This window comes from Anas platyrhynchos, chromosome 33 (genome assembly GCF_047663525.1).
Source record: "Anas platyrhynchos isolate ZD024472 breed Pekin duck chromosome 33, IASCAAS_PekinDuck_T2T, whole genome shotgun sequence".
NCBI classification, from domain to species: Eukaryota; Metazoa; Chordata; class Aves; order Anseriformes; family Anatidae; genus Anas; species Anas platyrhynchos.
Genome location: NC_092618.1, coordinates 5,791,465 through 5,817,165, shown reverse-complemented (window position 1 = coordinate 5,817,165; position 25,701 = coordinate 5,791,465). Strand labels below are relative to the sequence as shown.

The following is a 25,701-nucleotide window of genomic DNA, read 5'->3' as shown; positions in this document are numbered from 1 at the left end:
TGGCCCAAAGATTGGCTTTGGGGCTGGGGACACAGCATGAGTGGCCCCAGAACTGCGGGGCTGCTCCCTGCCCCCGCAGCCCTTCCACCCCCAGGTGCCGTTTTGTGAGTGGGCTCTGGGCTGTCTTTTTTTTTTTTTCCCCAGTAATAAACAATAAAGACAGCTCCAGAAAACAAAAACCTGCTGAGGGAGAAGGGAAAGCATACAGAAATGATGGAGTCAGGGCTGTGTCCTTCCTCTTTCCTCTCTTCCCCCACCCAGAACTGCATTCTTCCTCCTGAGCTCTTCCCCTGGGAGCGAGGATTGCGGTGGTGGAGCTGCACCCCAACCTCACCATCAACATGGTCGACGGGCAAGGCCCGGCCCTGGGTGGAGGCAGCACCCTCACCGGATGCTAAATCATCCCCCACCCCTTTTTTTTTTCCTTTATTCATTTATTTTCAGAGGTTTCATACCCCGGGGGGGGGGGGACAGGGCTCGATGCATTCACCACCCCGTGCCAGGAGTCGTGCTGGCGGTGCCCAACGCACCAAAACCCTACGGGAACGGGGTGAAATTGGTGGCTTTTGGGTTCCTCAGTCCCATTTTGGGGCTCCTCGGCCCCATTTTGGGGTTCCTCAGCCCCATTTTGGGGCTCCCCGGCCCCATTTGGGTTCCTCAGCCCCATTTTGGGCTCCCTGGCCCCATTTATTTGGGCTCCCTGGCCCCATTTATTTGGGTTCCTCAGCCCCATTTATTTGGGCTCCCCGGCCCCATTTATTTGGCATCTCCGTGCCTCCGTGGCGCTTCCCGTCCCCTTCTCACCTCCCTGTCCCCCCCCCTTGCCCCCCAGACGTGAAATTCGATGCGATCAGAGGGGATTATTACCCCATCCTCTATTTCAACGACTACTGGAACCTGCAGAAGGATTATTTCCCCATCAACGAGAGCCTCCAGCGCCTGCCCTTCCGCCTCTCCTTCTGCCCCCTCTCCCTCTGGCGCTGGCAGCTCTACGCCGCCCCCCAGAGCACCAAATCCCCCTGTGAATTTCCTGGGGGAGGACCTCTACGAGCAGTCGGATGAGGAGCAGGATTCGGTCAAGGATGAGGAGAGGTACCCCCCCGGGGCGTTGATTTTGGGGGATTTCTCCCAACTTTCAGGATTTTTGATTTTTTTTTTTTTTGATCCCCCGAGGTGGAAACTCGCCGCGCTGATTGCGCCGGGACTTGGATCTGGCTGCCCAAATTGGGTGGGGGGGCCCCAAATCTGCTTGGACAGGGATTTAGGAAGCCTGGTGTGGGTCTTAAACGCATCGGGGGGGGGGGGGCTTTGAGGCTTCTTTTTGACCCCCAACTGCTCAAAATGATTTTGGGGGGCACGCAGGGACCCCCACGCTGCCCTTCTGGCTGATTGTGCCATGGGCACCCGGCCTCTATTCCACCCCTCGGTGCCTCCCCAACCCCTCCCGGTGCTCCCCCCCGGCCCTGGGTGGGTTGGGGGGGCTCAGCATGGTCCTCACCCCCCCCACACATCCCCCCCCAAATTTTCCAGGTCGCCCTGCTGGAGACCAACCCCTACCTGCTGGCGCTGACCATCGTCGTCTCCATCGTCCACAGCGTTTTTGAGTTCCTGGCTTTCAAAAACGGTAAGTGTACCCCCAGGAACGGGGTCAGCGGGGGGGGGGCATCCCCAAAACCTCCTCCCTCCACCCCGGGGGGGGGTGACAGCGTGGGCGTCCCCCTGCTGGAGCATCCTGAGCCACTTTTGGGTGCAGAATTGAGGGCGCAAAGCCCCAAACGGGTGCGTTTGGGGTCTTTGCGCCCACCCTTGGCTCTCCCCGTTTTGGGGGGGGTGACACCGTGGCCCCCCCCTCAGATATCCAGTTCTGGAACAGCCGGCAGTCCCTGGAGGGGCTCTCGGTCCGCTCCGTTTTCTTCGGGGTCTTCCAATCGCTCGTGGTCCTCCTCTACATCCTGGACAACGAAACCAACTTCGTGGTGCAGGTCAGCGTCTTCATCGGGCTCCTCATCGACCTCTGGAAGATCACAAAAGTCATGGACGTGCGGGTAAGGGGGTCACAGGGGCGGGCCACATCCCTGCAGGAGCTTTGGCACACCGTGATTCATTCATTTTTTGTGCCCCCCCTTTTTTTTATTTCCTGCAGCTGGACCGAGAGCACAAGGTGGGGGGGCTCCTACCGCGCCCGACCTTCACCGACAAATCCACCTACATCGAGGTCCTCCACGAAGGTCTACGACGATGTGAGTGGCTCTGGGGGCTGCCCTGACCCCCCCGGGGGGGTATAAAGGCTCTGCTGACCCCCCCCCCGGTGTGGTTGCCCCCCAGATGGCGTTCCGGTACCTGTCGTGGATTCTCTTCCCCCTGCTGGGCTGCTCTACGCCGTGTACAGCCTGCTGTACCTGGAGCACAAGGGCTGGTACTCCTGGGTGCTCAGCATGCTCTACGGCTTCCTCCTCACTTTCGGTGAGCCCCGGCCCCAAAATCCCCCCAAAATCCTCCCAGATCCTCCAGACTCGCCCCCAAATCCTCCCAAATCCTCCAGACTGTGCCCCAAATCCTCCAGACTGCGCCCCAAATCCTCCAAACTCCCTCCAGACTCCCCTCAAATCCTCCAAACTCCCCCCAAGCTGCCCCCCCAGTCCTTCAAATCCCCCCAAAATCCTTCAAACTCCCCCCCAAACTGGCCCCAAATCCTCCAGACTCCCCTCCAAACTGCCCTCCAAATCCTCCAAACGCCCTCCAAAATCCCCCCCCGATCCTCCCGACTCCACCCAAATCCTCCAGACTCCCCTCCAAACTCCCCCCCAAATCCTCCAAACTCCCTCCTGACTCCCCCCCAAATCCTCCAGACCCCCTCCAAACTCCCCCCTCAATCCTCCCAAACGCCCCCCCAGATCCTCTGAACTGCCCCCCCAATCCTCCAGACTCCCCCCGCAAAAATCCTCCAAACTCTCTCCAAACTCCCTCCCAACTCGCCCCCCAAACTCCGTCCAGACTCCCCCCAAATCCTCCCGACTCCCCCCCCCCCGATCCTCCAGACTCCCTCCAAATCCCCCAAACTCCCTCCAGACTCCTCCCCAATCCTCCAAACTCCTCGGGGCTCTCCTTGGGGGGGGGTTGGGGCTCCTTGGGTGGATTTTGGGGCTCCTTGGTGTGGGTTTGGGTCATCCTGGGGGGGGGTTGGGGTTTTCGGGGGGGGGGGTGGGTTTGGGCTCCCCGGGGTGGGTTTGAGTCATCCTGGGGGGGTTTGGGTCATCCTGGGGGGGGGTTGGGGCTCCCGGGGGGGGGTTTAGGGTTCTCGGGGGTGTTTGGGGTTCTCGGGGGGGTGGGTTTGGGGCTCCCTGGGGGGGGGGTTGAGGCTCCCCATGACCAACGTCGGGTTTTTTTCCCGCGTCCCTCTCCCCTTTGGGACAAACCATGGGGGTCCCACCTCCCCTGACACCCCCCCCAAGTGGGTCACCCCCCATTTCCCCCCCCCAAACCAACAACCTTCACCCCCTTAACCCCCCCCGGGGGGGGGGGCTCCCCATGCACCCCCGCTTTATTTTTCCCCCTTCCCCCAGGCTGGGACCCACAGGAGGTGGATGCGGGGTCGTGCCCTGGTTCCCCTAAACCCAACCAGGCTCCCCTTCGTTAAGCTAATTAACCTAACGAGGTTGCCCCCCCCCGTTTCAGGGTTCATCACCATGACCCCCCAGCTTTTTATCAACTACAAACTGAAGTCGGTGGCCCACCTCCCCTGGCGGATGCTGACCTACAAAGCCCTCAACACCTTCATCGACGACCTCTTCGCCTTCGTCATCAAGATGCCCATGATGTATACAGGATAGGCTGCCTGCGGGACGGTGAGCCCCCCAAAAATTTGGGGGTGGGGGGGGGTCCCTGGGTTGGGGGGGTCCCAGGGGGTCAGAAATGGCTCAGGATTCAAAATAATTCAAATTAAAAAAATAATAGGGTTTGTTAAAGGAATTATTCTTCCTGCCGGGCAGGAAGAACGAGGTGAGGTTTGGGGGCTTTTTTTTGGGGGGGCACCCTAAATGTTAGAAAGGGCTCGATCTTCAAAATAGGCTTAAATAACGAAAAAATAGGGTTTGTTAAAGGGATTCGAGGGGAACAAACGGCGCTGGGGGCACCGGGGGGCTCCGCTCCGCCAGGACGCCCCCTAGGTGCCATCAGCAGCTGATTTTTGTTTTTTTTTTTTGATTTTTTATTTCCATAAATTCATTACTACTGCTAAAAAAAATAATTAATTATTATAATTAGCTGCCAGGGGCCGGTCCCTCCTGCTGGAGCATGCGCATCGGTCTCTGGGGGTCCCTCTGGGGGTCTCTAGGGAGGGTCCCTCTAGGGGTCTCTGGGGGTCTCTAGGGGTCTCGGGGTCCCTCTGGGGGTCTCTAGGGGTGTCTAAGGGTCTCTATGGGTGTCTGGGGGTCCCTCTTGGGGTCTCTGGGTGTCTCTAGGGGGGTCTTTGGGGGTCCCTCTGGGGGTCTCTTCCCCAGCCATTCCCAGGGACGGTCACACCTAGAGCAGCGTTAAATTAATCTCGAAGAAAACCAAAAGAAAAAAAAAGGCTGTAACTGTTAGAAACAGGAGTCCGGAATACCAAAATCAACCAAATTCATACATTTGGGGGCATTTCCTAAAGATTTGATAAATGGAGAAGAGAACGAGGGGGGGACACAAGAATTTAATTCAAGAATTAAATTGGCAGCGCAGGGTCGGGAGGCAGCCAGGATTTGGGTTTTTTGGACACGAATTGTTAAAACATTCCTAACGCAGGGGATTCAGGACCCCCCCCCCCATTTAATTTTACCCTTTTTGTCCTTTTTTTGTAGACGTCGTTTTCTTCATTTACCTCTACCAGCGCTGGATCTACCGCGTGGACCTGACGCGCGTCAACGAATTCGGCATCAGCGGCGAGCAGCAGGGGCCGGGGGGGAACAACCCCCCCCTGCCCCCCCCCCGGGGACAAAAAGCAGGATTGAGGCTCCCCCCTCCCCCTCACACTCCGCCGCCCTACAAAAAAAGGGTTTTTTTTGGTTGTTTTCTTTGTTTTTATTTTTTTTTTCGTTTTTTTTTTTTTTTTTTGGGGGGGGGGGGGCCGACGAGTGGGGAAGACGCCGGGGGGGGGGCTCATTGGTGTGTTGTGTGTCCCCCCCCCTCCAGTGCGGTGTCCTCGCCCCCCCCTCCCCGTCGTGCAGCTCCATCCCGTTGTGCAGGTGTTGTAGGGCAGCGCCCCGGCCCCATTTGCCCCCCCCCCCACCCTGTTGTCCCCCCCCCCGGGGGTCGCCGCCGTCGTTCTCAGCGCAAGTCAATAAAAAGTCCCGTGGGTGGCCAAAATACCCCGCTGTGTGCCCCCCCCCCCCGCGCCGGGGGGGGTTAGGGGGGTCTTATGGGGTTGGGGGGGTTTCAGGGGTCCTCAGGGGGGTTGGGGGGCTCTTGAGGGGGCATTTTGGGGGGCCTCAGTGGGGTGGGGGGCTTTTTGGGGGTTATTTAGGGTGGCCTCAGAGGGGTCTCTGGATGGGGTTTGGGGGGGCCTCAGTGGCATGGGGGGGCATTTTGGGGGGGGACTCAGTGGGGTGGGGGGGCTCTTTTTGTGGTTTTAGGGGGGTCTTATGGGGTTGGGGGGGGTTTAAGGGGTCCTCAGTGGGGTGGGGGGGCTTTTGGGGGTGTTAGGGGGGCCTCAAGGGGGCAGGATGGGGTCTGGGGGGTTTTGGGGGGGCCTCACGGGGGTTGGGGGAGTTAAGGGGAGCCTCAATGGGGTGAGGGGCATTTGGGGGGGGCCTGAATGGGGTGGGGGGCGCTTTTGGGGGCTTTAGGGGGCCTCAATGGGGGGGTTGGGGAGGGCCTCAGTGGGTGGGGGGCTTTTGGGGGGGGCTTCAGTGGGATTGGGGGGGATTTGGGGGATTTTGGGGGGGTCTTAAGGGGGTTGGGGGGGTTTTGGGGGGGCCTCAGGGGGGTGGGGGGGCTTTGGGGGGCCTCAATGGGGCGGGGGGGGCGCTTCTGAGAGGGGGTCAACCCCGCCCCCCCCCCCCGTGTCCCTTCTGGGGTCAGGCACGGGGCGGCCCGAAGTGGGCGTGGCCTCCCGGAAGCCCCGCCCCCTTTTCTCACCGAGTCGGGAGGACCGCGGCGCCTAGAGCGGCCCCGCGTGCGCGACTTCCCGCTTCCGGTAGCGATCTTCCGGTTTCTGGTACTGAACTTCCGGCTTCCGGTACCGGCCCCGTGCCCATGGAGCCCCCCCCCGGGGGGGAGGCGGCGGCGGCGGCGGCGGGGGGGGGGAGGGGAAGGAGCCGGGGGAGGGGGGGGAGGCCCCGAGGGGCTGCGGCCGGAGCCAGGAGCAGCGGCATCATCGTCAGCCCCCGGCAGGTGGGGGCGCGGGGGGGGCACGGGGGGCACTGGGGGGGGGCCTTGGGGACAGGGGGGCATGGGGGGGGGCCCTTGGGGACATGGGGGGGCACCCATGGGGATATGGGGACGGGGGGGGGGGCTTAGGGACATGGGGGGGGTGGTCTATGGGGACAGGGGGACATGGGGGGGGGGTTTGGGGACACGTGGGGGGGGCACCCACAGGGATACGGGGGGGGCCTTGGGGACACAGGGGCATGGGGGGGGGCACCCACGGGGACATGGGGAGTCATCGGGGGGGGGGCCCTTGGGGACGGGGGGGGGCTAGGAGGGAGTGGGGGGACACGGGGGGGGGCATTGGGGAGGGTCTTGGGGAAATGGGGACAAGGGGGGGGTCCCTAGGGGACAGGGGGTAGGGGCCTTGGGGACACGGGGGTGGCCTGGGGTAGCAACGGGGGGGGTGTGGTATCTTGGGGACAAGGGGACATGGGGGGGCACCCGTAGGGACATGGGGACACGGGGGGTGTCCTGTGGGGACAGGGACACAAGGGGGGGGGCACCCACAGGGACATGGGGGGACACAGGGGGGACACCCCTTGGGGACATGGGGACACAGGGGGGGGCATCCTTTGGGGACGGGGACACGGGGGGGCATCCTTTGGGGACACGGGGACATTTGGGGTTGTCCTTGGGGACACAGGGAGGGGACATTGGGGGGGGGTGGTGACCCTGGGGGGCGACACAGGGACATGGGGACAGCAAGGAACACCCCTGGGGGGGCCATTTTTTATTATTTTTTTTTGGGGGGGGGTGGCAGTGTCCCCATTGTCCCCATTGTCCCCGCAGCGGGGGAACCCGGTGCTGCGCTTCGTGCGGGGCGTCCCCTGGGAGTTCGGTGACATCGTCCCGGACTACGTCCTGGGCCCCAGCACCTGCGCCCTCTTCCTGAGGTGAGTTGGGGACACACGAGGGACATTGGGCGGGTGTCCCCTTTGTCCCCGTGTCCCCTTTTTGTCACTTTGTCCCCCCCCCAGCCTGCGCTACCACAACCTCAACCCCGACTACATCCACGAGCGCCTGCGCAGCCTGGGCCGGAGCTACGCGCTGCAGCTGCTGCTGCTGCAGGTCGACGTGGTGAGCCCCCCCTTGTCCCCATTGTCCCCCCAATGTCCCCGTTGTCCCCCCCCCCATCCCCGTTATCCCCTCCCTTTTTTGCCCCTTTGGTCCCCGCTCGTCGCCGTCCCCGCGCCCTGCGATCTGCCCCAGCTCCTCTCTGGGTCCTTGGTCCCTGGCTCCTGTCCCCTCTGTCCCTGTCCCCTCTGTCCCCTTGTCCCCTGTCCCTTTGTCCCCTGTCCCTTCAGACCCTATTGTCCCTGTCCCCTTAGTCCCTGTCCCCTTCATCCTCATCCCCCAGCCCTCCTGGTCCCCATCCCCTGGTTTTTGTCCCTCCACCCCTGTCCCCTCACCCCTCTGTCCCTGTCCCCTCACTCTCCTGTCCTCTCTGTCCCTTGTGTCCCCATCCCCTGTCCCTTCAGACCCTATTGTCCCTGTCCCCTTCATCCCTGTCCCCTCCATCCTCATCCCCAGCCCTCCCGGTCCCCATCCCCTGATTTTTGTCCCCGTATCCCCTCACTCCCATCCCTTCCACCCCTGTCCCCTCGCTCTCCTGTCCCCTGCGTCCCCTCTGTCCCTATCCCTGTCCTTTCAGACCCTCTTGTCCCTGTCCCCTCCATCCTTTGTCCCCTCTGTCCCCTCTGTCCCTGTCCCTCCAGACCCTATGTCCCCGTCCCCTCCATCCTTGTCCCCTCGCCCTCCCAGTCCCCATCCCCTGATTTTTGTCCCCATATCCCCTCACTCCCGTCCCTTCCACCCCTGTCCCCTGTCCCTTTGTCCCCTGGCCCTTCAGGTCCTATTGTCCTTGTCCCCTCGCTCTCCTTGTTCCCTCTGTCCCCTCTGTCCCTGTCCCTTTAGACCCTATTGTCCCCGTCCCCTTCATCCTTGTTCCCTCCACCCTCATCCCCAACCCTCCCAGTCCCCATCCCCTGATTTTTGTCCCCCCATCCCCTCACTTTTGTCCCTTCCACCCTATCCCCTCACTCTCCCACCCCCCTCTCCTGTCCCCCGTGTCCCCTCCATCCCCCCGCTGACCCCGTTTGCGCCCCCCACCCCACAGAAGGACCCCCACCAGGCCGTGAAGGAGCTGGCCAAAATCTGCGTCCTGGCCGACTGCACCCTCATCCTGGCCTGGAGGTAGGAGCTGGCACCCATGGGTGCCCCCCGGGGTTAGGGTGGGGGGGTTGGGGGGGGTGACACCCCGTTTGGGGACGATGGCACCGTGTCCCCGCAGCCCCGAGGAGGCCGGGCGCTACCTGGAGACCTACAAGGCCTACGAGCAGAAGCCCCCCGACCTGCTGAGGGAGCGCGTGGAGCCCGGCTACATGGCACGGGTGAGCCTGGGACACCCCCCTGTCCCCTGGGGGGTCCCCAGCAGGGTTGTGGGGTCCCTAGGGTGTCCCCAGCAGGGTTTTGAGGTCCCTGGGGTGTCCCCAGCAGGGTTGTGGGGTCCTCAGGGTGTCCCCATCACGGTTGTGGGGTCTCCAAGGTGTCCCCAGCCAGGCCATGAGGTCCCTGGGGTGTCCCCAGCAGGATTATGGGGTCCCCAGGTTTCCCCCAGCAGAGTTTTGGGGTCCCCTGGGGGTCCCCAGCCAGGCCACAGGGTCCTGAGGGTGTCCCCAGCAGGGTTATAGGGTCCCCAGGGTGTCTCCTCGAAATCCCTGAGGTCCCTGGGGTGTCCCCAGCACAATTTTGGGGTCCCCTGAGGGTCCCCAGCCAGGCCATGAGGTCCTCAGGGTGTCCCCATCCAGCCCACAGGGTCCCGAGGGTGTCCCCAGCAGGGTTATGGGGTCCCATGGGTGTCCCTTGGGGGTCCCCAGGAGGGTTTTGGGGTCCCTAGGGTGTCCCCGGCAGGGTTTTGGGGTCCCCGGGGTGTCCCCTAGAAGTCCCCAGCCAGGCCATGAGGTCCCTGGGGTGTCCCCAGCAGGGTTATGGGGTCCTGTGAGGGTCCCCAGGGTGTCCCCAGCCAGGCCATGAGGTCCTGAGGGTGTCCCCAGCAGGGTTATGGGGTCCCATGGGTGTCCCTTGGGGGTCCCAAGCCAGGCTATGAGGTCCCCAGGGTGTCCCCAGCAGGGTTTTGGGGTCCCTGGAGTGTCCCCAGCAGGATTTTGGGGTCTCCAGGGTGCCCCCAACCAGGCCATGAGATCCCCGGGGTGCCCCCAGCAGGGTTTTGGGGTCCCCGGGGTGTCCCCAAGGGTGCTGAGCCCCCGTCCCCCTCCCGCAGGTGAGCGACTGCCTGACCAGCGTGAAGTCAGTGAACAGGACGGACGCGCTCAGCCTGCTCAGCACCTTTGGGGGTGAGGGGATTTGGTGTCGCGGGGATTTGGGGACAGCGGGGACACGGGGACAGCAGGGAGGGGACATGGGGACAGCGGGGACACGGGGATGCGTTGCCCATGGGGACAATAGGGACATACCCCATACCCATGGGGACAATAGGGACATGTCCGTGGGGACAATAGGGACGTATCTGTGGGGTTATGGGGACATTAGGGACATACCCCATAACTATGGGGACAGTGGGGACAGGTCTGTGGGGTTGTGGGGACACTGGGGACATACCCATGGGACAATAGGGTCATGCCCATGGGGACGCGGTGCCTGTGGATTTGCGGGGGTGACACATTGACCTTGGGGACAATAGGGACATACCCCATACCCATGGGGACAATAGGGACATGTCTGTGGGGACAACAGGGATGTGCCTATGGGGACATTAGGGATGTACCCCATAACTATGGGGACATTAGGGACATACCCCATACCCATGGGGACAGTGGGGACAAGTCTGTGGGGTTGTGGGGACACTGGGGACATACCCGTGGGGACAATAGGGTCATGCCCATGGGGACACGCTGCCCGTGGACTCGTGGGGAGGGGGACACTGCCCGTGGGGACAATAGGGCCATGTCCCTGTCCCCACAGTCACTGGCAGCCGTGGCACGCGCCCCCAGGGAGGAGCTGGCCCTGTGCCCCGGCATCGGCCCCCAGAAGGTGAGCGGGGGGGGGGGGGGGGGGGGGGACAATGGGGACAATATGGGGACAGTGGGGACAGCGTGGGGACAACAAGGACAATATGGGGACAATGGGGGTGGAGTGGGGATGGTATGGGGACAGTGTGGGGACAATGGACACAATATGGGGACAGGGGGGACAATAGGGACAATAAGGACAATATGGGGTCAATAGGAACAATATGGGGACGATATAGGGACAAATGGGACAGTGTGGGGACAATATGGAGACAATGGGGATAATGGACACCATGTGGGGACAATATGGGGACAGTGGGGACAATGAGGATGGCGTGACACCCGCTGACGCCCCCCCGTGTCCCCCCCCAGGCCAAGCGGCTGTTCGAGGTGCTGCACGAGCCCTTCCTCAAGACCCCAAACCCGCGGCGGGTCCCAAAACTCCACTTTTATCACAATAAAACGGCCAAAACACCACAGGCGGTGTCACCGGGGGGGGGACATCGGGGACATGGTGGGGGGGCCACCAAGCTCCAGCCCCCCCCCCCCCCCCCATTATGGAACGGGGCCGGGTTTTGGGGTCACTGGGGTGGGATGGGGTTGGCGGCGTCCTCCCCATTTTTGTGCCTCTTTTTTTTCTTTCTCCGGGGGGGCTCCGGCCCCTCGGGGTCCCCAAGGGGTTGGGGGGGCACTGGGGTGCCCCCCCCCTCGTCGGGCGGCTGCTCCTTCATCCTCTTCTTCTTCTTCTTCCTCCTCCTCATCCCCTCCTCGGGGGGGGGCTCCCCGCAGCTCTCGGTGATGGTGAGGCAGCCGCGCAGAGGGGGGGCGCAGCTCAGGGCCCCCCCGGCTTTTGGGGGACCAGCAGGAGGGGGCCGCCCCCCCCCGTGAAGTCTGGGCCCCCCCGCAGTCTGTAGGGCCACCCGTCCCCGTCGGTGTCCCCGGGGGGGTGCAGCCACCCGCAGCCGTCCAGCGGCACCGAGCAGCCCTGCAGGCTGGGGGGGGACACGGGGACAAGGGGGGGGACATGGGGACAAGGGGGGGGGGACACAGGGATGGGGGGGGGAGTCGCTGGCATCATCACCCCCCCCACCAGGACAGCGCCGTGTCCCTGTGCCCCCCCCCTAACTGATGGCACTGCCACAACCCCGTAACCCCCCTGTCCCAATCCCCCCCCCCCAACACTGTCCCCTCCCTCTTGTCCCCCCCCCCAATGGCACTGCCACCCCTGTGTCCCCCCCCATGTCCCTGTCCCCTCCCTGCCCCCCCCCATTTTATTGCCCCTTCCCTGTCCCCCCCATGGCACTGCCATGTCCCCTGTCCCCCCCCCCATGTCCCTATTGCCCCCCCAGTGTCCCCATCACCCCCCCATGTCCCCATCCCCTTCCTGCCCCCCCCATGTCCCTGTTCCCCCCCCATCACCCCCCCATGTCCCTGTCCCCTTTCTGCGCCCCCCCATGTCCCTGTTCCCCCCCCCAGTGTCCCCATCACCCCCCCATGCCCCTGTCCCCCCCCCATGTCCCCCTCATGTCCTTGTCCCCCCCCCATGCCCCTGTCCCCCCCCCACCTCTCAGGCCTGAACGCGGCGGGGGCCCTGATGAGCCAGAGCTCGGTGTTGCCCCCCCCCAGGGCAGCCCCGCACAGCTCCGGGGGGGGTGCGGGGTCGGCGGCCACAAACTCGGGGGGCACCGGAACGGCCGCGCTGCGGGGACGGGGATGGGGGGGCTCGGGGGGGGCTGTGCTGCCACCCCCCCGTGTCCCCCACATGTCCCCATATCTCCCCTCCCCCATATATCCACATACCCCCCCATACTCCCCATGTCCCCATATCCCCCCCAAGCCCCCCCATAACCCCCCCATCCCTCCCTGCCCCCCATGTCCCCCCCACGCCCCCATAACCCCCCCGTATCCCCCCCATAACCCCCAATAACCCCCCATGTCTCCAAGCCCCCCCCAGTGCCCCATATCCCCGCCATAACCCCCCCCAAATCCCCCATTACCCCCCCATCCCTCCCTGCCCCCATGACCCCCCATATCCCCCCACGCCCCCATAACCCCCCCGTGTCCCCAAGCCCCCCCATAACCCCCCCATGCCCCCCATGTCCCCAAATCCCCCATATCCCCCCCCAAACCCCCCATAACCCCCAATAACCCCCCATGTCCCCAAGCCCCCCCAAGTGCCCCCATATCCCCCCCATAACCCCCCCAAACCCCCCCATATCCCCCCCATACCCCCCCTCCCCTCCCCCCCGCTCACCCGCCATGCCGCCGCTCCGCCGCGTGCCCCGCCAGGCCCCGCCCCCAGCCCCGCCCACACCCAGACCCCGCCCCCTTACTACGCCCCTCCCTTAGCCCCGCCCACCCCCACCCGCCCCCATTCATCCACACGACCCGGTGGGCGTGGCCACGCCCGCTCGCCCCGCCCTCCCCTCCCCAAAAGGGGGCGTGGCCACGCTCTTAAAGGCGCCGCGCCCACATTCCCACACCGCCCCCCCCCCCACTCCGGAACCCGGAACCCTCCGCCCCCTCCCACCCCCCCCCCCCCCCCCAGGACCCCCCCAGGACCCCAGGACCCCCCCACCCCACTCAGAGTCCGGGCCCCTTTGGGACCCCCCCCCGGCAACGCCACAGGTGGGAGGGGGGGGACACACAGGTGAGGGGGGGGGCGGAACCGGGGCGGGGGGGGAGGGCCCCCCCCGGCCCCTCCCCACGGTGCAGGTCCCGGCGGGGCCCAGGGCGGGGCCGCCCCCCCCCACGCGTGACCCAGCGCTGTGGAATTGGGCGTGGGGGCGGCACCGGCGGCGGGCACCGGGCAGGTACCGGAGAGAGGGGGGGGGGTCCTGGGAACCATGGGGGGAGGGGGGGGTCGTGGGGTGGGGGGGGCACCCGTGGGTGCGAGGGGAGGGAGGTTGGGGGTGGGGGGGGGGGCGCCCACGGGGTCCCCGGGGTGGGTTTTGGGGGGGGCGGGGGCTCCACGGGGGTGTTTGGGGGATGAGTTTTGGGGGGGGGGGCGCTGGGAGAAAGTTGGGGGGCACCCATGGGTGCTCGGGGGCCAGGTTTGGGGGCGTGGGGGGCACGTGGGGGGGGTCCAGGGGTGATTTTGGGGGTGCTGGGGGAGTTTAAGGGCTCCACGGGGGCGTTTGGGGGGTGAGTTTTAGGGGGGGGGGCGCCCACGTTGGCGTGGGGGTGCTGGGAGAAAGTTTTGGGGCACCCATGGGTGCCCGGGGTCTGTTTTGGGTGCTTGGGGGGCTCCCATGGGGTCCCAGGGATGGGTTTGGGGGTGCTGGGGGGAGTCTGGGGGCTCCCCAGGGGAGTTTGGGGGAGGGTTTTATTGGGGGGGGCACCCACGTTGGCGTGGGGGTGCTGGGAGAAAGTTGGGGGGCACCCATGGGTGCTCAGGGGCCAGGTTTGGGTGCATGGGGGGGCGCCCGGGGGTCTCAAGAGGGGGGTTAGGGTGCTGGGGGGGGGGGTCTGGGGGCTCCCCGGGGGTGTTTAGAGGATGATTTTATTTGGGGGGGGCACCCACGTTGACGTTGGGGGTGCTGGGAGAAAGTTGGGGGGCACCCATGGGTGCTCGGGGTCTGGTTTGGGGTGAGTGGGGGGCTCCCATGGGGTCCCCAGAAGGGAGTTTGGGGGTACTGGGGGGAGTCTGGGGGCTCCCCAGGGGAGTTTGGGGGAGGGTTTTATTGGGGGGGGGGCACCCACGTTGGTGTGGGGGTGCTGGCAGAAAGTTGGGGAGCACCCATGGGTGCTCAGGCTCCGTTTTTTTTTTTTTGTTTTGGGGGGGGGGCACGCTCGGCGCCCCAGCTTTGATTTGGGGTCACTGGGGGGGAAAGCTGGGGGGCACCCAGGGGTGCTCTGTGCCCAATTATTATTTTTCGGGGGGCGGGGGGGGGCACAGCTTTGTTTTTGGGGGTGCTGGGACAAAGCGGGTGGCACCCTTGGGTGCTGGGGGGCTGTTTTTTTTTTTTGGGGGGGGGGGGGCACACCAGCCTTAATTTGGGGACGCTGAAACTGGGGGTGGGGGGGCACCGCGATTCGCCCCCCCATGTGTGTCCCCGTCCCCACCCATGGGTGCCCCGGTGTATTTTTTTTTTTTTTTGGGGGGGGGGGGGGGCAGCCCCCCAGGCGGCTCCCAGGTCCCAGCCCCACGCCGGGGGGGGGCGGGCGGGGCCGCGTTAATTACCGCTAATTATTATTGTGCTCCCCACGGCCGGCCCCGACACGTCCGGGCGGCGCGGGGGCGGCGGGGCACGGCCCTCCCCGGCCCGGGGGGGGGGCGGAGAAGAGGTGGGGGGGGGCTTTAGGGTGTGTTTTGTGCCCCCCCCCCCTCCCCAAAATCCTTCCAGGATGGCGAGCGAGCGGCTGAGCGGCGCGCAGGACCTGCTGGATCTCACCTTCCAATGTGAGAAGGGGGGGCTAATTTTTTTTTTTTTAAAAGGGGGGGGCACGGGGAGCCCCCCCAGTGATTTTTTTTAATTTTTTTTGCCCCCCCCCCCGCAGCGTTGGCCATGCAGCACATGGACCTGAAGCAAGTGGAGCTGGACACGGCGGTGGCCAAGGTGGACGAGCTCTCCCGGCAGCTCGAGTCCCTTTGGACCGACGGCCCCGGCCCCCCCAAAGTAAGCCCTGGGGGGGGCCACAATATGGGGGGGGGCAGCTGGGCCCCCCCCCTTTCTGTTAATCCCAAAGGGGGGGGGGTGTTGGGGACCCCACCCCCCATCCCCCTGACCTCCGCGCTCTTCCCCTCCAGGAGCCCTTCGGCAGCCGCCCCCCCCCCCGCAGCAGCCTTTCGCTGGGGGGGGGCTCCGAGCTGTGGGGGGGGGACACTTTGGGGCGCCCCTCGTCTCCTCGCCCCCCCCTGGGCCGTGCCCCCCCCCCCAGCGAGGAGCGAGCCCCCTCGCCCCGACCCAAGGTGTTGGCGTTACCCAGCCCCAGGGGGGGCCGGGCCCCCTCCCCGAGACCTTTATGGCCCGGGGGGGGGGGCGCCGAGCGTCCCTATGAATTTTTGGGGCTGGGGGGCTCCCCCCGGCAAGCCGAGGCGGGGGGGGGGCAGGTTTTTTTCCCCGAGAGGGCGCCCTCGCCCCGGCCCCCGCCCCCCCACCCTACGAGCTGCATGGGCTGTACCCCTCCTTCCGGGCACAGGGTAAGGGGGGGCCCTAAATTTTTTTGGGGGGGGGCTTTATATGGGCGGGGGGGGGGCTCTATATATGGGAAGGGGGGTCCTCGTATCATGGGGAGGGGTCTCCATGTTGGGGGGGTCCACATATTGTGGGGGGGGTCTTCAGATTGGGGGGGCAGGTTCCCATATGGGGGGGTCCCCATATTTTGGGGGGGGTTCCCATATCGTGGGGGGGGTCCCTGTATTGGGGGGGGGTCTTCATATTGGGGGGCAGGCCCTCATATCATGGGGGGGGGGTCCCCAAATATTGGGGTGGTCCCATATCTTGGGGGGGGTCCTTATATTGGGGGGATCCCCATATTGTGGAGGGGGGGGAATCCCTATATTGGGGGGGTCCTATATTTTTGGGGGGTTCCCCATATCATTGAGGGGTCCCACATTTGGGGGGTCCATGTTTTGGGGGGGCTGTCCCCAAATCGGGGGGGTCCCCAAATTGGGGGGGGGGCTCAATGCCTCCCAGGGTGCCCCCATCCCAATTGGGGGGGGGGGGCATCCCGATTCCTTTTGGGGTGCCTCCCTGTTGCTCCCCCATTCCTGGGACCCCCGCCCCAATTCCCACTGCACCCCAATGGTGTGGGGGGGGCGAGGCCGTGCCGGGGGGGCCACTCTGTCCCTGTCCCCCCCCCCCCCCCCCAAGATGACCTCGTGCTCAAGCGGCGGCCCCAAAAGAGCTGGAACGAGTCCGACCTCGACGTGGCCTACGAGAAGAAAGCGCCCGGCTCGGGGGGCTACGAGCGTGAGGGGGGGCGCAAGGGGGGGTGGGCAGGGGATTTGGGGGGTTTGGGGGGGCTTTAGGGGGCGTTTGGGGTTGTATCGGGGGGATTTGGGGGGGGGTTGGGGGGGTTTAGGGGGTGTTTGGGTTATTTGGGGGCAGGTTGGGGGGCTTTAGAGGGTGTTTGGGGTTATATTGGGGGGATTTTGGGGGATTTTGGGGGAGTTTAGGGGGCGTTTGGGGTTATTTGGGGGCAGGTTGGGGGGCTTTAAAGGGCGTTTGTGGTTATATCGGGGGGATTTGGGTATGTTTGGGGGTTAGGGGGTGTTTGGGGTTATTTGGGGTGGATTTGGGGGGATATGGGGGGGCTTTAGGGGGCATTTGGGGTTGTATTGGGGGGATTTGGGTATGTTTGGGGGGGCTTAGGGAGCGTTTGGGGTTAAAAGGGGGGATTTGGGGGAGGCTGGGGGCTTTAGGGGTCATTTGGAGTTAAATTAGGGGGATTTGGGTATGTTTAGGGGGGTTAGGGAGTGTTTGGGGTTATTTAGGCGGAGTTTGGGTATTTTTAGGGGGGTTTAGGGGGCGTTTGGGGTTATTTAGGGTTTTTGGGGTATGTTCAGGGGGATTAGGAGGGGGTTTATGGGAGATTGGGGGTGTTTGGGGTTGTTTAGGGGGGGTTTTGAGGGGCATTTGGGGTTATATAGGGGGATTTGGGTATTTTTTAGAGGGGATGTGGGGGGTGTTTGGGGTTATTTAGGGTTTATTGGGGTATGTTTGGGGGGGGTTAGGGGAGGTTGGCAGTGTTTGGGGTTATTTAGGGGGGATTTGGGTATGTTTAGGGCAGTTTTAGGGCGGGTTGGGGGCATTTGTTTTATATAGGGAGGTTTTGGGTATATTTAGGGGGATTTGGGGTGGCTTGGGGAGGTTTGGGGGCAATTTAGGGGTATTTGGGTCTATTTTGGGGGCGCAGGGGGACCCTTATGGGGTGGTTTGGGGTGGCTCAAGGGGCAGTTTGGGGAGTGGGGGGGTATTTGGGGTCATTTAGGGGGGGTTTGGGGGGGTTTGGGGTCCTTTTGGGGGTGCTGGGAGACCTTTTGGGGATGTTCAGGGATGTTTAGTTTTTTTGGGGGGGGGACATTTAGGGGGTGTTTAGGTGTATTGGGGGGGGTTGGGGTCATTTAGGGGGATCTTGGGGGGTGTTTGGGGACATTTAGGGGCTCTTTGGGGGCACTTAGGGGGGTGTTCAAGGGGAATTTGGGGGGGGCTTTGAGGGGGGGGGCATTTTGGGATTTTTGGGGAACATCCAGCACAAACAGGGATTTGGGGGGGGCAGAAACCCAAGGGCTGATATGGGGGCCCCCCCCTTCGGGTTTTGGGGCTGCTGCTTTGGCGGTTGGGCGGGGGGGGGTTCTGAAGCCCTCCCCCATTATTGAGCTCTGTTGTGTCCCCCCCCCCGCAGGCAGCAGCGAGGGGCAGCGCCTGGGGCTGGTGCCTTGGCGTGAGTCCAGCTTGGACGGGGGAGGCAAGGTAAGCACGGGGGGGGGGGCACCCGGTTTTGGGGGGGGGGTTGGGGGGGTCTGGGGGCTTCAGTGGGGTGGATTTGGGGTGGATTTGGGGTGGATTTGGGGCAGGGGGGGTCATCATCCTCTGATCTATGGGTTTGGGGGGGGGGGCTTCGGTGTGGGGGATGGGGGGGTTTGGGGGGGGGTCTGTGGGGTCCTGGTGTGATATGGGGGATTTGGGGGGGGTCCCAGTATAATATGTAGGATTTGGGGGGGGGGTCCTGTATAATATGGGGGATTTGGGGGGGGGGTCCCAGTGTGATATGGGATATTTTGGGGGGGGGGGGCCCAGTTTGATATGGGGGATTTGGGGGGGGTCCTGTATAATATGGGAGATTTTTTGGGGGGTCCCAGTGTGATATGGGGGATTTTTTTTTTTGGGGGGGGGACGCCTGCAGGGCCCCAAACCCTCGAAATTCACGGCTTTTTTTTGGGGGGGGGGGACACTCCACAATGCTCCGGCACATTAGGGGGGGGGGGCTTTTAGGGTGCCACCCCCAAACACCCTATAACCCCCCCCCTGCCCCCCCCCAGGACGGATCTTTTGGGGGGCACAGTGCCACGCTGCCCGAAACTACAAGGTGTCCCCCCTGGCTGGTGAGCGGCGGGGGGGGGGCGAGGGACCCTACAGACGCCCGGGGGTCCTGCCCCGTTCCTGGCCCGTATCCCGCATCCCCGTGCCCCCCCCGGGGGGCCGCCCCCCCCGCCACAAACCCCTGCCCCTCTCCATGATCTTCAAGCTGCAAAACGCTTTTTGGGAACAAGGTTTTTGGGGAGGGGTGGGGGGGGGGCGGCGGCGGGGGGGGCGGCGGCCCCCGTGGGCTACCCCTCGCCCCCCCCCCCCTCCCTCGCCTTCCCCCGGGTCGCCCCAAAAGCAGCCCCCGCTGGCCCCGGCCCCCCCGCCCCCCCCTGCGATGTCTGGGGGTGAAGGTGAGCGACCCGCGGGGGGGCTGTGGGTCCGGGGGGGGGGGGTTGGGGGGGTCCTGGGGGCTTCAGGGAGGTGGATTTGGGGTTTGGGGGGGCTCTGGGGGCTTCAGGGGGGTGGATTTGGGGTTTTGGGGGGCTGGGGGCTTCAGTGGGGTGGATGCAGGGGATTTGGGGGGGCTGGGGGGGCTTCAGGGGGGTGGATTTGGGGTTTTTGGGGGCTGGGGGGCTTCAGGGGGGTGGATTTGGGGTTTTTGGGGGGCTGGGGGCTTCAGTGGGGTGGATTTGGGGTTTTGGGGGGGCTTCAATAGGATGGATTGGGGGTTTTGGGGTCTGGGGCTTCACTGGGATGGATGGAGGATTTTGGGGGGGGTCCTGGGGGCTTCAGGGGGGTGGATTTGGGTTTGGGGGGGGCTTCAATAGGATGGATTGGGGGTTTTGGGGTCGGGGGCTTCACTGGGATGGATGGAGGATTTTGGGGGGGTCCTGGGGGCTTCAGTAGGGCAGATTTGGGGTTTTGGGGGGTGTCCTGGGGGTCTCAGTGGGGCAGAATTTTTTTGGGGGGGGGTCTGGGGGGGCTTTAGTGTGATGAATTTGGGGTTTTGGGGGGGTCCTGGGGGGGGTTCAATGTGATGGGTGTGGGGTATTGGGGAGGGGTCTGTGGGGTCTCTGTGTGGTATGGGGGATTGGGGGGGGGTCCCAGTGATATGGGGGATTTTGGGGGGGTCACAGTGAGATATGGGTTTTTGGGGAGGGGTCCCAGTCATATGGGGGATTTTTGGGGGGGGTCACAGTGAGATATGTTTTTTTTTTTGGGGGGGGGGGTCCCAGTCATATGGGGGATTTTAGGGGGGGGTCCTGGTGTGTCGTGGGGGCTTTTAGGGTGGGACCCCATGAGTGTGCGTGTGGGGGGGGGGCTCTCACACCTCCCTCCCCCCTATTTTTCTCCCCCCCCCCCCCTTTCTAGCTCCCACCCGGACCCCTCACCCGGACCCCATCATGGAGCGCCCACCTTCTAGGGGGGGGGATCCGGACCCCGAACCGGAGCTGGAAGGCCTTTTGGGGGGGGCTTCAGGATCTCCGGGGGAGGGCACTTCGGAAAATGACCCCCCCCCCGGTGCGCCCCCTCAGCCCCACCCGCCTGCAGCCCCTGCTCCCCCCCGAAGCCCGGGCAGACCCCGAATTTCGGGAGGTCGCCAGGGTCCTGGCCCAAATGCCGCGACCCCTCCGGCGTCGGGGATCCATGGAGCAGTGTCCGGGGGGGGCCCTGCCCCCCCCCCCATGTACCCGCCAATACCAGAAGCTCATCACCCGCCTGCTGCACCGCCCCCCCCATAACGCCCCCCCCGGGGACCCCGAATCCCCCCCGGTTCCCGCTGAGGATTTGGAGCTCTCCTCCAGCCCCCCCCCCACCGAGCCTTCCACCAGCTCCATGAACACGCCGGTGAGTGAGGGGGGTCCCTGGGTGCCCCCCCCTTTATTAGGGTGTGTTCCCCCCCCCAAGATCCCTTGGAGCACCCCCCATCCCATCCCCAGGGTCCTATGCACCACTGGGATCTCTGGGTGCCCCCCCCCTTCCCTGGGATCCCTTGGTGCCCCCCCCTTCATTAGGGTGCCCCACCTTCCCCAGGGTGCCCCCCCCCTTCCTGGGGTCCCAGGGTGCCCCCCCTTCCTTAGGGTGCCCCCCCTTCCCCAGGGTGCCCCCCAATTCCTTGGGGTGCCCCCCTGTCCCTGGGGTCCCAGGGTGCCCCCCCCTTCCCTGGGACCCCTGGGTGCTCCCCCCAATTCCTTAGGGTGCCCCCCAATTCCTTGGGGTGCCCCCCCTTCCCTGGGGTCACTGGGTGCCCCCCAATTCCTTAGGGTGCCCCCCCTTCCCCAGGGTGCCCCCCCAATTCCTTAGGGTGCCCCCCCTTCCCAAACTCCCCCAGGTACCACCCATTTCCACCCATCCCCATCCACCTCAGGCAGCTTCCCCCCCCCCCCCCATGAGTATCCCCTCACCCCCATCACCCCCCCACCCATGGGTGCCCCCCCCCCCCAGGAGCTGCGCTCTGCCCCTGCGCTCGGCGTCCTCCCCCCGGCAGCGCCCCAGCCTCTCCGTGCGCTTCAACCCCTTGGTGCTGCTGCTGGACGCAGCCCTCAGCGGGGAGCTCGACGTGGTGCAGCAGGCTGTGGCCGAGGTGGGGGGGGCACGGGGACGGGGGGGGGGACATGGGGACGGGGGGGACATGGGGGCACAGGGGGGACGTGGGGACACAGGGATATGGGACACTGGGATATGGGATGGGGAAATGGGATGGGGACAGGGACATGGGGCACGGGGACATGGGGACACGGGATGGGGACACTTGGATATGGGACAGGGGATGGGGACAGGGGACACGGGACATGGGATGGGGGCACTGGGATATGGGATGGGGACATGGGGACAGGGGATGGGGACATGGACACGGGGACACAGACTGGGGATACAGGGACACAGGGGACACGGGCTGGGGACATGGAGGACAGGAGCTGGGTACACTGGGGACATGGGATGGGGATATGGGATGGGGGCACTGGGGATATGGGATGGGGACAGGGGATGGGGACATGGGGACACTGGGATATGGGACATGGGATGGGGACACTTGGATATGGGACAGGGGCTATGGGACATGGGATGGGGACACTGGGACACTGGATGAGGACAGGGGACATGGGATGGGGACACTTGGATATGGGACAGGGGACATGGGGACAGGGGATGGGGACATGGGGACACGGGCTGAGAACATGGGATGGGGACAGGGACATGGGCTAGGGACAGGGGACACAGGTTGGGGACATGGGATAGGGACACAGAATGGGGGACAGAGTGGGGATACAGGGGATGCAGGGGACACGGGCTGGGGACAACGGAGGACAGGAGTTGGGGACATGGGATGGGGACATGGGGGGACAGACTGAGGATGAAGGGGACACAGGCTGGGGACATGGGGGACAGGGGATGGGGACACGGGGACATGGGATGGGGACATGGGGACACAGGATGGGGACATGGGGACATGGGATGGAGACATGGGGGAGACATGAGGAGCATATGGGGTGACACGGGGTGACAGGGGGTGACGGGGGGGGTGACACGCGGCTGTCCCCAGCTGAACGACCCGAGCCAGCCCAACGAGGAGGGCATCACGGCGCTGCACAACGCCATCTGCGGCGCCAACCACGCCATCGTCGACTTCCTCATCGCCTGCGGGGCCAACGTCAACGCCCCCGACAGCCACGCTGGTGGGGGGCGCGGGGGGGGCACGGGGGGGGCACAGGGGGGAAGGGGGGGCATCGGGGGGCACCAGGGGAATGGGGGGGGCATGGGGGGCAACAAGGGTGCTGGGGACCCCAGGAGGGTACTGGGACCCCCCCCAGAGGGTACTAGGACCCCCCCAAGGGTGCTGGGGACCCCCTGAGGATACTGGAAACACCCCCAAGGGTGCTAGGACCCCCCCCAGAGGGTACTGGGGACCCCCCCGAGGATACTGGGACCCCCAAAGGTTACTGGGACCCCCTGAGGATACTGGAACCCCCCCCCCCAAGGATACTGGGAACCCCCCAGATGGCACCGGGACCCCCAGTGGCCGGGCACCCCACTGTGCTCCCCCCCCCAATGGTGCCCCCCCCCCCCCCCCCCCCACCAGGACCCCCCTGCACTGCGCGGCCTCATGCAATGACACCGCCATCTGCATGGCCCTGGTGCGCCACGGTGCCGCCTGCTTCGCCACCACCAGCGACGGCTGCCTGGCACTGGACAAGTGCGACCCGTACCGGGACGGCTACGAGGAGTGTCACAACTACCTCACCGGTAGGGACATGGGGACATTTGGGACATTTGGGGACATGGGACATTTGGGGACACGGGGTCTGGGGAGGGCTATGGGGAGTGCCACAGGTACATCACCGGTACGGGGGACATGGGGACATTTGGGTACATTTGGGGACATGGGGACATTTGGGGACACGGGGTCTGGGAGGGCTATGGGGAGTGCCACAGGTACCTCACCGGTAGGGACATGGGGACATTTGGGGACACGGGGACATTTGGGTACATTTGGGGACATGGGGACATTTGGGGGACATTTGGGGACACGGGGACATTTGGGGACATGGGGACATTTGGGGACATTTGGGGACATGGGGTCTGGGAGGGCTACGGGGACTGCCACAGGTACCTCACCGGTAGGGACATGGGACATTTGGGGACGTGGGGGGGGCGTGGGGACACGGGGGGGCATGGGGATATGGGGACATGGGGGGATGTCAGGGGACATGGGGACCAAGAGGGCTCACCAAGTGCCACAGCTGCATCACCGGTATGGGGTTGGGGGCACTGGGGGGGACATGGGGACATGAGGGGGGACATGGGGACATGGGGACACAGGCACATGGGGGGACATGGGGGGATGGGGGGACATGGGGACATTTGGGGACATGGGGTCTGGGAGGGCTACGGGGACTGCCACAGCTACCTCACCGGTAGGGACACGGGGACATTTGGGGACATTTGGGGACATGGGGACATTTGGGGACATGGGGTCTGAGAGGGCTATGGGGAGTGCCACAGGTACCTCACCTGTAGGGACATGGGGGGACACAGGGACATGGGGACATTTGGGGACATTTGGGGACATTTGGGACATGGGGGGGCGTGGGGACATGGGGGGACATGGGGACATGGGGTCTGGGAGGGCTACGGGGACTGTCACAGCTACCTCACCGGTAGGGACATGGGGACATTTGGGGACATTTGGGGACATGGGGTCTGGGAGTGCTCAGTGAGTGCCACAGCTACCTCACCTATAGGGACATGGGGGGGCTGGGGACATGTCCCTGTCCCTACTGGTGTCCCTGTCCCCACTGGTGTCCCCATCCCAATGTGTGTCCCTGTTGCCAGTGGTTGTGTCCTTCCCTATTGGTGTCCCCACTGGTGTCCCTGTCCCCAGAGGTGTCCCACGTGTGTCCCCATGTCTGTCCTGTTCCCACACGTGTCCCCACTGGTGTCCCTGTCCCATGTATGTCCCTACTGGTGTCTCCATGTGTCCCCACTGGTGTCCCCATCCCTACCAACGTCCCCACACGTGTCCCTACTGTTGTCCCTGTCCCCATGTATGTCCCTACTGGTGTCCCCGCGTGTCCCCACTGGTGTCCCCATCCCTACCAATGTTCCCACTGGTGTCCCCACTGGTGCCCCTGTCCCCATGTATGTCCCTACTGGTGTCCCCATCCCTACCAACGTCCCCACACATGTCCCCACTGGTGTCCCCACGTGTCCCCACTGGTGTCCCTGTCCCCATGTATGTCCCTGCTGATGTCCCCACGTGTCCCCACCGGTGTCCCCACGTGTCCCCACGGGTGTCCTTGTCCCCAGAGGTGGAGCAGAGCCTGGGGCAGCGGCACGGCGGGGTGGTGTACGCGCTGTGGATTACAGCGCGGCGCAGGGGGACGAGCTGAGCTTCCGCGAGGGCGACCCCGTCACCGTGCTGCGGCGCCAGCCCCCGGCGAACACGAGTGGTGGTGGGCGGCCCTGCCAGGCCAGGAGGGCTTCGTGCCCCGAAACTACTTCGGGGTGAGGGGCGCGGGGGGAGGGGAACCTATAGGGTGGGGGGGTACCCATGGGGAGGGGGCACCCGGGGGTTATAGGGGAGCACCCATGGGGTGGGGTAATGGGGTTCATTGGGATGTGGGGGGGCACCCATGGGTTATAGGGGAGCACACAAGGGGTGGGGTGGGGGTGGGGTGGGGGCACCCATGGGGTGGGGTGATGGGGTCCATGGGGTGTGGGGGGGCACCCAGAGGGTGGGGGGGGCACCCCTGGGGTATGGGGGAGCACCCCTGGGAGTAGGGGGCACCCATGGGGTGGGGTGGGGGGCACCCATGGGGTGTGGGGGGCACCCCTGGGTTATAGGGGAGCACCCAAGGGGTGGGGTGGGGGCACCTAGAGGGTGTGGGGGGCACCCATAGGGTATGGGGGCACCCTGGGTTATGAGGGGCACCCAGAGGGTGGGGTAATGGGGTTCATGGGGGGTGGGGGCACCCATGGGTTATAGGGGAGCACCCAAGGAGTGGAGGGGGGCACCCATGGAGTGGGGGGGGGCACCCCTGGGAGCAGGGAGCACCCATGGGGTGGGGGCACCCAGAGGGTGTGGGGGGCACCCATGAATTATGGGGTGGGGGCAGCTGTGGGTTATAGGGGAGCACCCCTGGGTTATGAGGGGGCACCCATGGGGTGTGGGGGGCATCCAGAGGGTGTGGGGGGCACCCCTGGGTTATAGGGGAGCACCCAAGGGGTGGAGGGGGGCACCCATGGGGTGGGGTGATGGGGTTCATGGGGTGTGGGGGGGCACCCACGTGGTCCCGCGTGGGGTCCCCACGCCCCCCCCAGCCCCCTCCTCACCTTGTCCCCCCCCCCCTCTTCCAGCTCTACCCCAGGGTGCGGCCGGCAGCGCAAGGTGTGAGGGGAGCGGGGGCCGCCCTGCACCCACGGCCCCCCCCCCCCAAACCCAGCGGTGCCCCCACGCGGGACCGGGACCCCCCCACGTACCCCCCCCCCCCACCCCCCCACCGTGGAAACGGTGGCACCCCTGCGTGGGGCCGGCAATAAAGAGCTGAGAAAAGTTGGGACGCGCCGCGTGGCTGCTTCTGCGTCTCTTGGGGGGGGGAGAACACGGCGGGGGGGGGGACACGCGTGGGGGGCGCGGACACGCGTGGGGTGGGAGCGCGCTCGATTGCTCGGCGCTCGACTGCTCCGCGCTGGGTTGCTCGGCGCTCGATTTGCGCGGCGCTCGGTCGCTCTCCCTGCCTCCCTCCCTCCCCTCCTTGACGGGCGTCTCGCGGGGCAATCGGAGGCGCGGGGGGCGG

At 65.1% G+C, this 25,701-nt stretch overlaps 3 protein-coding genes across 3 annotated transcripts; all 3 read left to right on the top strand.

Annotated features, from left to right (window-relative positions):
* The first annotated feature begins 811 nt into the window (after nucleotides 1–811).
* On the top strand, nucleotides 812–5,342 carry CLPTM1 (CLPTM1 regulator of GABA type A receptor forward trafficking). The gene is made up of 7 exons (XM_072030145.1): nucleotides 812–1,082; nucleotides 1,532–1,624; nucleotides 1,855–2,045; nucleotides 2,144–2,240; nucleotides 2,326–2,463; nucleotides 3,676–3,845; nucleotides 4,836–5,342. Exons 1-6 carry the CDS (start codon nucleotides 845–847, stop codon nucleotides 3,828–3,830), a joined length of 912 nt encoding a protein of 303 aa, XP_071886246.1. The 5' UTR covers nucleotides 812–844; the 3' UTR covers nucleotides 3,831–3,845; nucleotides 4,836–5,342.
* Nucleotides 4,294–13,084, top strand: ERCC1 (ERCC excision repair 1, endonuclease non-catalytic subunit). The gene is made up of 11 exons (XM_072029975.1): nucleotides 4,294–4,303; nucleotides 4,836–4,929; nucleotides 6,174–6,366; nucleotides 7,192–7,295; nucleotides 7,380–7,479; nucleotides 8,519–8,595; nucleotides 8,693–8,792; nucleotides 9,683–9,754; nucleotides 10,384–10,452; nucleotides 10,803–10,944; nucleotides 13,059–13,084. The coding sequence occupies exons 1-11, from the start codon at nucleotides 4,294–4,296 to the stop codon at nucleotides 13,082–13,084; spliced, it is 987 nt and encodes a 328-aa protein (XP_071886076.1).
* Nucleotides 13,085–13,088: 4 nt separating this feature from the next.
* PPP1R13L (protein phosphatase 1 regulatory subunit 13 like) lies at nucleotides 13,089–25,459 on the top strand. The gene is given in 16 exon segments (XM_072029974.1): nucleotides 13,089–13,243; nucleotides 14,777–14,832; nucleotides 14,931–15,049; nucleotides 15,181–15,583; nucleotides 16,247–16,345; nucleotides 17,781–17,848; nucleotides 18,418–18,451; nucleotides 18,454–18,813; nucleotides 19,775–20,138; nucleotides 20,849–20,987; nucleotides 21,948–22,087; nucleotides 22,485–22,648; nucleotides 24,212–24,262; nucleotides 24,265–24,330; nucleotides 24,333–24,409; nucleotides 25,262–25,459. Coding segments are annotated over 15 exon segments (2,322 nt in total). The 5' UTR covers nucleotides 13,089–13,243; nucleotide 14,777; the 3' UTR covers nucleotides 25,445–25,459.
* Nucleotides 25,460–25,701: the final 242 nt, after the last annotated feature.

Excerpts from the sequence above, each read along its gene's own strand:
- CLPTM1 (XM_072030145.1), top strand. The coding sequence starts at position 845 with ATGCGATCAGAGGGGATTATTACCCCATCCTCTATTTCAACGACTACT. Across the intron at positions 2,241-2,325 it reads CCACGAAGGTCTACGACGAT|ATGGCGTTCCGGTACCTGTC; the intron begins GTGAGTGGCTCT and ends GTTGCCCCCCAG. Across the intron at positions 2,464-3,675 it reads CGGCTTCCTCCTCACTTTCG|GGTTCATCACCATGACCCCC; the intron begins GTGAGCCCCGGC and ends CCCCCGTTTCAG.
- ERCC1 (XM_072029975.1), top strand. Across the intron at positions 7,296-7,379 it reads ACCTGCGCCCTCTTCCTGAG|CCTGCGCTACCACAACCTCA; the intron begins GTGAGTTGGGGA and ends TCCCCCCCCCAG. Across the intron at positions 9,755-10,383 it reads GCCTGCTCAGCACCTTTGGG|TCACTGGCAGCCGTGGCACG; the intron begins GGTGAGGGGATT and ends CTGTCCCCACAG.